This window comes from Canis aureus, chromosome 11 (assembly GCF_053574225.1).
Source record: "Canis aureus isolate CA01 chromosome 11, VMU_Caureus_v.1.0, whole genome shotgun sequence".
Lineage (NCBI taxonomy): Eukaryota > Metazoa > Chordata > Mammalia > Carnivora > Canidae > Canis > Canis aureus.
The window spans coordinates 3,497,759-3,511,323 of record NC_135621.1 but is presented as its reverse complement, the minus strand read 5'-3'; the positions used below and the strand labels follow the sequence as shown (position 1 = coordinate 3,511,323).

Sequence of the window (13,565 nt, the reverse complement as noted above, 5' to 3'; positions counted from 1 at the left end):
GGGGGACAGGGAGCCACCAAGAGATTCAGGAGCGGGCACGGCGGGGCAGGCAGCTGGGGTGACATCCCCACCATCGTGCCGCCCCTCCTGTAAGATGGTGGGTGGGCCTGTCCCTGCCGGGAGCCCCTCCCAGAGCTGACCACAGCCCCCCTCACCACAGTGAGCCGCCTCGTCTGAGCCGTCCCCACAGTCGTCACTGCCATCACACAGCCACTGCTTGGAGATGCAGCGATGGTTCTGGCACTCAAACTGGGCCTCCGAGCAGAATTTGTCTGGGGCGGTTGGAAAACAAGGTGAGATGTGGGGGCGGCAGAGGGGAGGATGGCAGGTCACTCCTCTGGGCGGGCAGGTGTAGGACAGACGGGAGGGACCCAAGGTGTCCCTTTGTGAGGGGTCAGCATGAGCTAGGGAGAGCACCCAGTGGGGGGGCCTGGGTGCTCTTCTTCCAAGAGGACGCTTCCGGGGACAGGACTGAAGGGTGGGGTGTGGACAACGGCGGGTGGGCGCTGCGGTCCGTCACTCACTGCAGTGGGTCTCATCCTCGCCGTGCTCACAGTCGTCCTCCTTGTCACACGTCCAGCTCATGGGGATGCAGCGCCCACTGGGGCAGGCGAAGTAATTCAGGGGGCATCTGGGCCGCTTCACTCCTGGGGGCAGAGGGAGGCATGAGGGTACAGCACCGCCGGGGCGGGGGGGGGGGGCGCCGCTCACTGCCCACCCGGCCCAAGGCGAGACCTGGGCAGTCGCGCTCATCGCTGTAGTCCCCACAGTCGTTGGCACCGTCACACACCCAGCTGGGGGCGTAGCAGAGGGAGGTCCGCTCACAGGGCTGGAAGCGCACACCTTTCACTCCCAGGCGGAAGTAGCTGCTGCAGTCCGTGGCACCTGGAGGGGGCAGGGATGCAGGTGACACCGGGTTACCTCCGTACTCCCTCCGGGCCGCTGGCCCATACAGCGCACTTGGTGTTTTAGAAAGTCACATGGTGACCTTGGGGAGGAGAGACGCTGCCTATGCCTTCGCCTTCCACCTTCCTGTCGTTGGGAGCCCAGGTCTGGAGGCGGGGGCGGGGGCAGACAGGCTGTGTGTGAGGGGACCCAGGCCACCAAGCAGGCCACGGGGACTAGCAGAGAGGATGCCAGGCAGGAGGCGAGGGGGCAGGGCGCGGGGCGACTAGGAGGCACCGGGGAGCCACTCACTGCAGTTCATTTCGTCAGAGGCATCCTCACAGTCCACGAACTGGTTGCAGCGGCTGGAGTTGCCAATGCAGGTGCCGTCCCGGCAGCGGAACTCGCCCACGCCACAGGCCGTCTCTAGAACAGCACCCACCCCAAGACCGTCAGGCTGGAGTTCTCCCTGCAGGGGTGGGGTGGGGGACCCCGGCAGAGGTCCCGGGCCAAAGCGCTGGCCCAGGTTCACTGTAGAGTGCGCTGGAGCAGACCCCCTGGGGCCCGGGGACCAGAGCCCAACAGGGGTGGGGTGGGCGGAGGTGGGGGTCCGAGGGTCAGGCCCAGCATCCCACTCACTGTTGCAGGGAACCTCGTCTGAGCCGTCCCCGCAGTCGTCCGCCCCGTTGCACCACAGCATGTTGGACACACAGCGTCCGTTGTTGCACTGGCGGAAAGTCTTCTTGCAGCGGCGTGAGTCTGTGGACCGGAGGGGGCCACAGTCAGCAGCAGCTACGGGCAGGGCTGCATCTGACAAGACGCCACGTGTGTTCCCTGACAAGCAGCTCAGCCCCACTCTGGGCCTGACCCGGAGCTGGCGGTGGTTCTGGCCTTCGCGACCTCCCCAAACCCCCCAGCCACGGAGTGGGTCCTGGGGCCTTTGCTCCTCTCACTCGCACAGCCCGCCCTCCTGGGCGCTGAGGCTGGGGACCCTGGAGGCCAGGGGTAAGGGAGGAGGCCGGGGGAGGCGCCTTACTACAGTAGGACGGCTTCTCGTCAGACTTGTCCTTGCAGTGGGAGACACCGTCACAAGTCAGGCTGAAGTTGATGCATTCGCCGTTAGCACACTCGAACTCATCCTGTGCTCGGCAAGACGAGTTCATGGCTGGAGGGGATGTGGAGGGGGCTTCATGAGCCAGGGGCCTCAAGCGCCTCTACGCCTCTGCCCCCCGGAACTCAGGTCATCCTCAGTTTCTCCTTGGTAACAGGCTTCGAGGGGCCGGGCTGCTGGAGTCTGGGAGGAGATGGTCCCCCACCTGTGTCCCCCCCCCCATCCCCTCCCTCACCGCGGCAGGTGAAGTCCTCTTGAAGGATGCGACCCCCTCGGCAGGAGCAGTTGACATGGCCCTGGTGAGTGAGCAGACACAGGTCCTGGCAGCCCCCGTTGTTGACGCGGCAAGGGGAGAGCTCGCCTGAAACGGGGACGGAGGACAAGGGGCTAGGAGTGTTCCTGGCTGTGCACAACACAAGATGCCCACACCCACTCGCACAGCTTCCCCGAGCTTCCCAGCCCCCACCCTGGCACAGTGGCACACGGCTGGGGGAGCAGAAAAGGTGCAACGCGAGGGCCAGGGGGAGTGCCTGGGGTGGGCCCGAGGCTGCGGGTCTGGGTGTTCTCAGGGGAAGACGTGGGCTTCGCTGTGTGCTTGGGGAGTCAAGGAGCATCGTGCTAGGGCCCCGGAGCATGTGTGAGAGGCCTGCGGAAGCTACGGGTCCGTGTGGGGGCCCCTGGGCAAGGCAGGTCCAGTGTGGGAGGGGACATGCATGCAGAGCATGGGGTAGGGAGAGCCCGGGATGTGTGTGATCAGGCTCTGGGGGCCTGTGTGGTCCTGGGTGGGAGGAGGACCGGGGCGCGTGCTGGGTGTCTGAGGATTCAGGTGAGACCAGTTGTGGGGTGGTATGAAGCTGGAGTAGAGGAGTGTCAGGTGCTCTGGAGTTTCTTCGGGGTGAAGGTGTGTACAAGTGTGTGTCTGCACACGGAGACTCTGGGAGAACAGGACCAGAAGGTAGAGTGTGTGTGCACATGCGTGCGCACGCATGCTGCACCATGGGCAGGAGGCGAGGCTGGTGGCAGCGGCCCCACTCACAGCTGTTGGTGTCATTGGCCACGGCGATGATGCCCATGGGCTGCTGGGGGATGTCCACACGCAGCAGCTTCATGTCGCTGCCCACGTACTTGTTGGCCCGCTGCACAGCTCGCCGCACCCAGTCGGTCCAGAAGATGTGCTCCCCGTACACAGCCAACCCGAAGGGGTGGACTGGCTCCGACTTCAGGATCACCTGTGGCAACAGCACTGGGCCCATCAGGGGTAGACTCGGGCCTCTCGCCCCAACTGCACCCCCTGCAACTGGCCCCAGGGCCAAGGGCGCCTGGCCTGGCCTAGATCCCCGGACACCGGCTCAGAATGGGAAGACTCACAGAGGCATCTTGCTATTTCCTCACTGAACTGATGGGAAGCCAAGCCTGGACAGGATGAGGGCCGCGTGAGGCCACACAGCTAGGTGGCGATGTCAGCGCCTCCTTCTCCTCCAAAACCTTCCCACCACGTGGCCTCCCTTTCTGCTCCATGCCTGGGCAATCTCCCTCTTGGCTGACCAGCCGTCCCCTGACCCCAGTCCACCTCGAGCCACCTGTTCCATCTGACACCCCCCTCCCAGACTCACATAGCGGTGAGAGCCGTCATACTCGCACCGCTCGATCTTGTCCAGTGTGGCATCGGAGAAGTAGAGCTTCTCGGCACGGTGGTCGATGGCCAGGCCGTTGGGGGTGCGGATGTCCTTCTCGATGAGAGTCAGGACATTGGCTCCTGACAGGGCTGCCCGCATGATGCTGGGGTGCTGCTCATTCCAGTTGGTCCAGAACATCAGGCTAGGGGAAGGGACAGCCATGGGATCAGGAGTCAAGGCCAGGGAGCCTGCCACAGAGGGCCTGGGCCAGGACAAGGAGCTGACCAGAACCCCAGGGTCAGCCAGGGTGTGAACCAGACGCCAGCACCACAGGCAACCTCACAGCCACCAAGGCCAACACAGCCCCCTGCCCAGGACAGGCCCGGCTGCCACATAGTCTGCGTGTGTGTACGTGTGCACACGTATCTCTCAGTGTCTACGAAATGACAATCTGCATTTACTGAGAGTGTAGCCAAGTAAGGCAGGCTCTGGGGTCCGATCCTAGCTCTGCCGCTTACCACTTAGGAACCTCAGCAAGTGACGTGACTTCTCGAGCCTCAGTTTCCTTCTCTATGGGAGGGGGATACTACTACTACCTGCCTCAGAGAGTGGTTGAAGGATTGAGAGTTAATATTCACCTAATGACAGCTGGTAAATACCACATGAATATTTATACCCATTATTTTATTCTTACCTGCTTTTCACCCGGCATCCTGGAAACCCTTGTGGGTGTCTACTGGATCCCAGTCCTAGGGACACATGGATCCTACCCTCAAGAAGCTCTTGAAAATCACCTTCTCTATAATGTAAGGCTTTTGTGAACCCCAGCTCTGCCCCTTACTAGCTCTGACCTTGAACCAGCCTCTTGTCTCTGCACCTTGACTCCTCTCAGTAAAGGAGGTGGTGAGGCTTCAGAGACCGGCGTGCATCACTTAAGGGCTGGTCAGGCACCTGCACCAGGTATGACAGATCCTCAGACCACCTGCATTGGATCTTGATTCCTGGGTCCTGTGTCCCGGAGATTCACACTGGGTTAGGCCTGGGGCGGGGTCAGGGAACCAGCACTCTCCAGCACAGACAAGCTGCGCGCACTCCGGAGTTGGAGAATCACCAAGCCGTGGAAGCCTCCGTTCTGTTTTCCCACTACCTCACAGGACCTGCCCCGGCCCCGCGCCCCGATGTTTCCAGTCCTCTGCCCTCTGCTGCTCTGGACACAGAGCTGTCTTCTGGGCTGGTGGACCTCCCCAGGTCTTTCTCTTGTTAACAACCCCTGTCCCCCACTCTCCGGTGCCTTTGAGCCATGGCCCCCCGCCACTACGCTCAGGTAGGAAAAGGACACTCGCGGGATCCCTGGGTGGCGCAGCGGTTTGGCGCCTGCCTTTGGCCCAGGGCGCGATCCTGGAGACCCGGGATCGAATCCCACGTCGGGCTCCCGGTGCACGGAGCCTGCTTCTCCCTCTGCCTATGTCTCTGCCTCTCTCTCTCTCTCTGTGACTATCACGAATAAATAAATAAAAAATCTTAAAAAAGAAAAAAAAAAAAAAAAGAAAAGGACACTCGCTTCCCTGTAGGGAGGGGCTGCTGGCTACTCCCCAGCCACTGGAGCCCATGACAGTAAGGCTCTGATTTTACTGGCCCTCATCCTGGGGGAAGTGGTGGGGGTCCTGGATGGTTCTCTGGGAATCAGGATGGGAGTTTGCACGGCGGCATCTCTCTGGCCTCCACAGGAGAAAATGGTTGCCCCAGGTGCAGCTGCTGGAGTCATCCTCCTGGCCTTACCGGTCCCCAACCAGGGACTTCCATACCCTCATCCAGGCCCCAGTGTACCATGTGGTGGGGAGTGGCTTTCCTCTGACTGTGACAAACTGTCATATGTGGAAGAATGACATGTCCCACAACTGAGGATTCCAGGTTTGGTAAAACCACTCCTTAGGAAGAGGCTGGTGCGGGGAGGGCTGGGAGGAGAGGAGGAGGGCTGGCTGCTGTAAGGGAGGCTCGGCTCAGCAGGAGGTCCCTGTCCCCTTCATCTGGGTGCACATGCCCCCACTGCCCCAAAGCACTCGCTCCTTCTGGCCAAGAGAGGACCTCGCCCAGACCGTTCGGCTCTTGCACCCTGCCCTGGCTTCAGTTCACCACCCACCCGGCATCCTCCACACCCCAGCTCAGGCGTTGTCTCCTCAGGGACACGGTCCTGCATATGAAGCTGGGTTGGGTCCTCGTTACACAGCCATGAAGCTCCCTGCAGCCTCATAGCTAACATCAAATATGCCCGAGGCAGAACCAAGGTCCAGCTCATCCTCCCCGGCTCTTGGGCACATCATTTGTTCTCAAAAGCCATTTGCTGAGTGAATGATGGGATCCCCTGGGCTCAGAGCAAAGGAATGTGGTGGGCAGCCATGAGGGAGCTTCTGAAGCCACAGTGCTCCATCACCTCTGGGTTGGGGGACAGGCAGCGGTGCCCGGTGGTACCACTCCTCCACAGAGGTTCCAGGGCCATGAGAGACAGGCCCTGGGCCAGCCCGAGACAGGTGAAGTCACCAAGGGTCCAGAAGGGAGACAGGATCTTGTCATGAGCCACGTATGTGCGGGCCAGGGTGAGGCAGACTGGGGACAGAGAGCCCTTGTGCTGGTCTGCAGGGCCAGGCAAGCCAGGCTGGGGCTGGACGTAAGTGACATCAGGCTGGGGCTGGACGTAAGGAATCTAGGTTCTGTACACTCTCCGTTTCTAAGTAGCTGCTTTGGGGTTTTGTTTGTGCCTTAGTTTCCTAGCAAAGGTTTGGGAAAACATTCCGAGTGCTGCTGATTCCCAGGGAAAACAGTTTTCCTTTCATGTGAGCCAGGATTTCTAACGCGAGGGGGTGGCTCGCTAGAGACCCATAGATTGGAAACAGGGGTGTGGGGCAGGGGGCTGGCCCCAAAGAAGAGAAGAGAAGAGCAGGTGCAGGCGGGGGTGTGCATTTCCTCCCGAGTTCTCCTGACTTGTGCTCTGGACTCCTTTGCCACCTGAGCCCAGCCTCCCGGGCCATCCTCGGGCCTGCTCCTGCATGGGAGCCCTTTGACTGGGCATGGGGGGCCCCCTCACTGCCCCCTCTAGGCAGTCCTTCCCTGCCTAGAGCACTCCCTCCTCTGGCTGTTGCTCCAAGTGCTGCCCTATGTCTGGGCTGCCGTTCCCTGGCCTTTCTACTTCTAGGCCCAGTGCCCTTGGTCCTCACATACGGTCCTGTACCGGCCTCGGCGCTTCCACCACTTTGATTCCTCTCCCCAGCCAGGTGGTCTGAATGGGCCCAGATCAAGGCTTCCATATGGCAAGTGTTCAGCAAGCAATCCTGCCTGAAGCTTGGAGTGCCAGAAACACAGAGGACCTACTACGTGCCTTGAACACGGCTCTCTAACACATGAAGTGATTAATCACTGAGCCAGAATTGCCTCCATAGTCTCCCTGGTCCTCCCCGAGGCTCAGGCACCTGAAATATCATTGTCCCATTACAGATGAGGAAACGGTAGCTCCGACGGTTCAGACGGCTGACCCAAGGTCACACAGCAAGGAAGTAGCCCGTCCCAGCCTCTCCTGCTGCTGCACCCCCACCCGGGGGCTGCCTGGAGCAGTTCCGGCCACCCTGGGGCCTATCCCTCCCTGCTCCCTGCACCCAGCAGCTCACTTCTGGCACTCATCCAGCACAAAGGCCCGCGGGTGGTCGTCTCCGGACATGGTAATGACTGTCTCGCGCTCGAAGGCCCCTGGCCGGGTCTGGTCTACCGTGTGGCGGGTGATGGTGGATGTGGTGTAGCTTGTCCAGTAGAGAGTGTCCCAGCCACGGTGATAGGCTAGGCCTTCCACAGAGCCCACGTCTGCAAGGAGAGAGGAGCAGTCGTGCATCGGGATGGGGCCAGAGAGCAGAGCTGAGGGGGCAGCCTGGGCAGGCCCTCGAGGGGAGGGCCTGGGACACCCGCTCCTCTGGCACATGTGGGGCTGGAAGGGGATGTGTGGGAGTCAAGGAGCATGTGGGAGCACAGCCCTTGGCACCCCCCACCTTCCTGTCCTCCCCTGTTTTCTACACAAATGATCCATGGTCCAACACCCTGACCCTTTCTTCCTGCATCTCCCCACTGCTGGGTAGAACTGGCCTTATGGATTTTGGTAAATCATGTCCAACTTGGGTGCGACTGGGAGCTTCCAACTGAACAAGACTTGAACAGATTGTTCATAAGCATCTTAAACTCACGTTAAAGAATTAAGTGCCCGAGTAATGGAACCACAGCTTAAGAGAAAAAGACTCAGGGGTTTGGGTGGCTCCTCGCTGTGTGACGCTGTGGTTGCCAGAAGGCTGCGTTAATAGAAGTGCTGTAGCTTAAGCGATGGCCCAAAAGGAGGGGACAATGCTTGCCGGTCTCTCCTGATGGAGCTAGATTACAGACGTCTAGTTTAGCTTGGTACACATCTTTAGACAGGCATGCGGACTGGACTGCGTGGAGCAGAACATGTCCAGGGAGGCTCAAAGGACGGATCTATGTTTATCACCCTGTATACCAGCATCTAGCTCAGGGTCTGGCAGGTCTTTGCAGACAGGATGGATAAGGAAATGAGCAAATGAGCGAGTCAAAGGACTAGGGGTTATCCAGCCTGGAGAAGAGAAAACTGTAGGGGAAGAAAACAGCAATTTCCAAAGAGCTGAAAGGCCATCCCCAGGATGACAGCTCTAGCACCCACTACTCTGCGTGGAGCGCGCCCAACGGGTGCTGTGCTGTGCTGAGCTCAGCTTCCACACCTGCCCTTCGAGAAAGCCGAGGCTTGGACAGCATAGGAAACTTGCCCCAGTGCCTGGAAGCCTGTGTCTGGGGTTGAACCCAGCCTGTGGCTGCAGACTGTGCTGTGTGTACCCGCCACAAAGAGGAGAGCCTGGGCTTACTCTGTGCAGCCTGGCAGCAAACTAGGGCCAGAGGGCAGAGTAAGAAGGGAGCAGAGTCTGACTCCAAATGAGGAAAAACTTCCAAGTAACCGTAATGGGTGTGGTGTGATTTGCTGGCTGTTTGCCAGGGATGCAGTCCCAGCTGGGATTCAGGTCTGGGGCCCGGTGGGCTGGCTGATGGCTGAGGGCTTTTCTACCTGGAGTCGGTGCCGGTCCTCCCTACCCCCCTTCCTGGGGAAGATCGGGGTCTAGGCTCACTCTCTACAATGGTGGTCCTCCCCGAGCCATCGTCATTGATCTGCTGGATGTTTCCGAAGTGGATGTCGCTGAAGAAGATGCGATTGGGGGTGCCCGGGGAGGTGCCTGCTCGGTAGTCGAAGGCCAGAGCGATGACATTCTTCATGTGTTCAGGATCCTCGAAGGGTTGCACGGGTGCATTGAGGTTGCGCTCGTCAGACAGGTGGATGCTCTTGAGGATGGTACGCTCCGAGTAGAGCAGATAGCCGGCGTACTCGCGGCACGATGCCCCGTCTTCAGCCAGCATCCCATGGGCGCAGGCGCAGGCCCGCTGCCCGCCGCCCCGGTACAGGCACAGCTGCTGGCACCCACCATTAGCCACTGCACACACATTGGTGCCTGGGGGGGGGGCACAGGGAAGGAGATGGTTACAGAGGGCAGGGCCCACCTGGGGAGAGGCTCCCCGGTGCTTCTGACACCTCAGCTGAAGGGGGAGATTCTGGTTGGTGCACTACTCTGCCTCCACAGACGACCCTCCAGGCCTCCGCCCTCAGCACCCGGGTGTGTCCTAGGGCTCCTCAGCCTCTCCTTACCGCTCTCGGGTCTCTGGAGCCTTTGGAAAGTCCCCCGGTGGGCCGGGCACCTCTCCTAGGCCCTCTCACTCTGGGGGATCACTCCCAGGATGGGGGCCCCTATGGGGCTCGCCCAGAGTCCCAGCCTCACCTCTCTGCCGGTCCCGATTGAAGACTTTGATGTCTTTGAGCTGGACACCAATGCCTGTTCTCAGGGGCACAGAGTCTGTAGCATTGTCTTTACTCCCACGTTTGATGGAGCCATTGGCATGAGTCCTGGGGGAAGGGAAGGGCCAGGCCATGAGCAGGGTGTTGGCAGAGGCCAGGAGGGAGGGAACACGTGGCGGAGGCGAAGACCAGGGCAGAAGCCCTCACCTGTCACTCCAGTAGATGAAATCCTCAAACACAGACACCGAGAACATGTCCATGTTGTTGCTGGACAGAACCACCTCACGGTTCTCTCCCGTCTCCAGGTCAATCCGCTCAATCTTGTCTGTCCGGGCGTCGCACCAGTACAGCTTCCCATCCTATAGGCCAGAGGCACCCACCTCACCTCCAGTGGCCAGTGCTCCCCACCAGCCCGGGTGTCCTGGGCAACAGGGATGTCCCACTCACTCCCGCCTCCCGTGTCGTTCTCTTTCTTCTCCGTGTCATCCCTGCCCTCTGACCTGCTGATCCGATCACCTCTAGGCATGCCTTCCGTCCTCACTTCCCAGTGACAGTCCCCCTACTGTCTCTGGGGTGGCAGGAGTCCTACTCTGGGTCAGGAGCTGGGCCAGAGGACCCACGACTACCCTGGGTCCCTATCACCCCACCGAACCACGGCTCATCACGGGGAGAGTCAATGGGGAGCAGAGCAGAGGATAAGGGGAGGCTCCCCCCAGAGCATAGGGCCCAGATATCCCAAGGGCTCCAGGGCCAAGCCACCCAAACCTGATAATCCACCGAGATGCCATTGGGCCAGCTGATGCTGACATTAACCAGCACGACTCGCTCAGTCCCGTCTAGCCGAGACCGCTCAATCCGTGGGTACTGGCCCCACTCAGTCCAGAACAGATACCTGTGGGGTGGAAGAGGTAGAAGTAGGGGGTCAGTCCCCAGAGCACAGAGGAGAGAGGGTCTTATCGGCGTGGGCTGTGTAGAGTGACAGGCCAGACCCGAGCCAGGGCTGGGAAATGGACAGCCTGTCTAGCTTCTTACCCCTTCTCTGGGTGGACAGTGATGGCCCGGGGCTTATCCAGACCCTGGGAGATGACCACATAGCGGAAAGAGCCATTGAGCCGGGCCACCTCGATGACGTCAAAGCCCTGGTCCGTCCAGTAGATGTTGCCTGAGGAGGGAGTGGGTGGAGATTAGGGGGACTGGGTGGGATCCCTGTACCCGGTCCCTTGCCAGCCCCTAGATCCCTGCCGCTCCCTGGTCTGTCGCTGCCTACTCCTCCTCAGACTCCTCCTAAGATCCCACATACCCCCAACCAGGCCTCCGCCTCACCTGGAGGCAGCCAGCCCGCCCAGGACCCTCTCATGGCTCACCTGCGATCCAGTCCACTGCAATGCCCTCCACGCGGCCAATGCCATTGGTCACCACATCCTCACGCCATGTCTGGTCTCGCTTAGCCCGGCTGATGGTGCTTAGGCCCATGTCCACCCAGTAAATGGTGTCATTTTCTGGAGGCAGAGGAGACAACGTGGGGATGTCCAACAGGGGACAGGCAGGCGGTCAGAACCAAAAGGCATTCAAGATAGAGGTGAGTGCTGGGGGTCCAGGTGGTTTGGAAGGGAAGACCCCCCTGGCGGGGGTCGCTGTGGTGTCTCCCCCTCCAGCTGTGGTCGGCGGCCTCTCCCTGGGCTCCCAGAGCAGAGCACCCCCAAGGGCATGTCCTATTCCCTCCTGCCACCAAATCACTCACCAGCATGGAAGTCAATGCCGACAGCCAGGGAGGTCCCCGACACTGGAACCAGGGCATCTGACTTGTCATTGGGATCCAGGGGGATTCCCCGGATTCCTTCGTGCACAGAGTACAGGAGAAAGGAACCCACACCTGAAACACAAGGACTCTCAGGCATGGGCCTCAGCGATACCCCTTTAAACTTGGGGTCTGTCACTCTCAAACCTATTGTTGTCTCCTTCGTCCCGGCATCTTCTCCCAGCCTTCACTCCTCCCCCTTCAACACACAGACACCTTAGCCTGAGGCCTGTAGTGGGCCTGGGAGGTCACCTGGCTGCAGGGGTGCAGCAGTGGGACAGACGCCGGCTCTGGGCAAGTGCCTGCGAGGCTGCTGGCCCCCACTAGAGGGCAGGAGAGACCTGACTTTCTCGCCCTCAGAGGGGGCCCTGTCACCGGCTGGCTCACTACCACCCAGCACCCTGAAAAGCTGTTAGGAAGAACCTGGGGAGGCTGAGGACACAGTGGAACTAGAGGACTCCTCCATGGAGACTTCCACCTTGGGGTCCTCTCGTCCTCTCCGCTGTGGCCTGTGCCACCACACCCTCTCTCAAACACCTGAAACTCCATATCCCTGACTCCTCACTCCTGAGCCAGTCTCATTCTGTTTTCCCACTTCTTTTTCTTTTTAGATTAAAAAAAAAAGATTTTATTTACTTATTCATGAGAGACACAGAGAGAGAGAGAGGCAGAGACACAGGCAGAGAGGGAGAAGCAGGCTCCCTGCAGGGAGGCCGACCTGGGCCTCGATCCTGGGACTCCAGGATCACGGCCTGGGCTGAAGGTGGCACTAAACTGCTGAGCCACCCGGGGTGCCCTTCTTTTTAGATTCTAAAATTTTTTTTATTTATTCATTTGAGAAAGAGAGTGAGTGAGCAAAGAGAGAGCATGAGCCGGGGTGGGGGGAGGAGCAGGGGGAGAGGGAGAAGCAGGCTCTGCGCTGAGCAAGGGGCCTGACGTGGGGCTCGATCCCAAGACCCCGAGATCATGACCTGAGCTGAAGACAGATGCTTGACTGACTGAACCACCCAGGGGCCCTGTTGTTTTCCCATTTGTCTTGAGGCCCCACTATCAACGTGAGCCAGAGCCTCCACTGCCTTTAGCCCTTGATGCAGCATGTCCCTGAATGAATTCCTCAGTAGGCTCTGGTTTCTCAGGCTCCATGAAAAAAAGGATTCGTGGTCAAGGGAGTTTGGGGAAACCCCAAACATTAGAGTCTTCTCTCAAGAATCATTCTTAGTGCACATGAGCATATTCAAGACTCTGAGAAGTTCTGCAGCAAAAAACACTTAAACTTTGTTCAACCCAGTGCTGCTTTCTGTAACATCTACCCACATCAAAGAGGGAGGTTCCCAGGAGCGCACTTTGGGAAGTGCTGTCCTGGGGCAAATTCATAAATCAGTCAGCAAGTTCTTGTGAAATGTCTGAGTCTCATCCTTCTATTCAACCCAGCTGCTAAGCCCCATCTCTTAACACTGGGCTCACGCTAATAGCCTCCCAACTGGTCTAACTGCCTCGGTTTCTCCCTCCCCCACCCAGCCGGCTCTCTGCCGCCAGGTTAATCTGCCCCAAACACCACTTTCCAGGCACTCCTTGCTGAGCACACGCAGGAGGCCCGCCCTACCCAACAGCTGAACACCTAGGAGTCCCCCCTACCTCCTGCCCACCCCTTGGGCTTGGCACCTCAGGGCCCCTGCACAGATCCTCCTCTGGCTCTGGACCTTTTTCTTACTTGTCCTTTCCCCTTGGATCCATGCACTCAAATCCTACTTGTCCTACAGAACCCAGCTCACGGCACACCTCCTCCATGAAGCCAGCCGTGGCGCTGCTGACATGTATTTCTCCAAAATTCTCCTGTAGGCACCGAGAGCCACTTCACAGTCTGGTTTCCCCTACATGTTGGCCCCGTCTCTGCTTAAGACTGCGAGGTACAGGGACAGGCCCTTCTACCCCGTGGCTTCCCCTGCGGCACCGAGCACAGGGGGGACTTCCCAAGCATCTAGCCCAGAAGGCACCTAATCATCTGTGATAAAAACAGTCCTGTTCCCCAGGTGAGGGGAGGCAGGTGGGGCCGTAGGGTAGGAGGGGTCGAGGCTGGGGAGCCGGACCACGCAGGGGGTGGGCACTGACCCTCGCAGGCCTGCTGGCCACTCCGGAGGCTGTAGCCGGCTGTGCACATGCAGGAGCGGGTCGTCTCAGACGTAGGCAGGCAGAGCTGGGAGCAGTCACCGTTGTTGACACTGCAGGGGTTGGTGCCTTCGTGCTCTGGGGTGAGGGTAGGGGGACAGGGAA

The 13,565-nt window shown here is 59.8% G+C and overlaps 1 protein-coding gene across 2 annotated transcripts in view; it reads right to left on the bottom strand.

Moving 5' to 3' along the window:
• Nucleotides 1-13,565, bottom strand: part of LRP1 (LDL receptor related protein 1) — an 80,737-nt gene that overhangs the window by 17,031 nt on the left and 50,141 nt on the right. For both annotated transcript variants that reach the window (XM_077913472.1, XM_077913473.1), the window contains 18 exons: nt 13,404-13,538; nt 11,238-11,369; nt 10,861-10,995; nt 10,529-10,658; nt 10,262-10,388; nt 9,704-9,855; nt 9,480-9,604; nt 8,778-9,155; nt 7,272-7,461; nt 3,610-3,814; nt 3,033-3,225; nt 2,232-2,357; nt 1,922-2,050; nt 1,525-1,644; nt 1,198-1,311; nt 736-885; nt 525-647; nt 156-272 (listed from right to left, as the gene is read on the bottom strand). In XM_077913472.1, the coding sequence (XP_077769598.1) occupies nt 156-272; nt 525-647; nt 736-885; nt 1,198-1,311; nt 1,525-1,644; nt 1,922-2,050; nt 2,232-2,357; nt 3,033-3,225; nt 3,610-3,814; nt 7,272-7,461; nt 8,778-9,155; nt 9,480-9,604; nt 9,704-9,855; nt 10,262-10,388; nt 10,529-10,658; nt 10,861-10,995; nt 11,238-11,369; nt 13,404-13,538 (2,781 nt within the window). The remainder of the gene's footprint in view (nt 1-155; nt 273-524; nt 648-735; nt 886-1,197; nt 1,312-1,524; nt 1,645-1,921; nt 2,051-2,231; nt 2,358-3,032; nt 3,226-3,609; nt 3,815-7,271; nt 7,462-8,777; nt 9,156-9,479; nt 9,605-9,703; nt 9,856-10,261; nt 10,389-10,528; nt 10,659-10,860; nt 10,996-11,237; nt 11,370-13,403; nt 13,539-13,565) is intronic.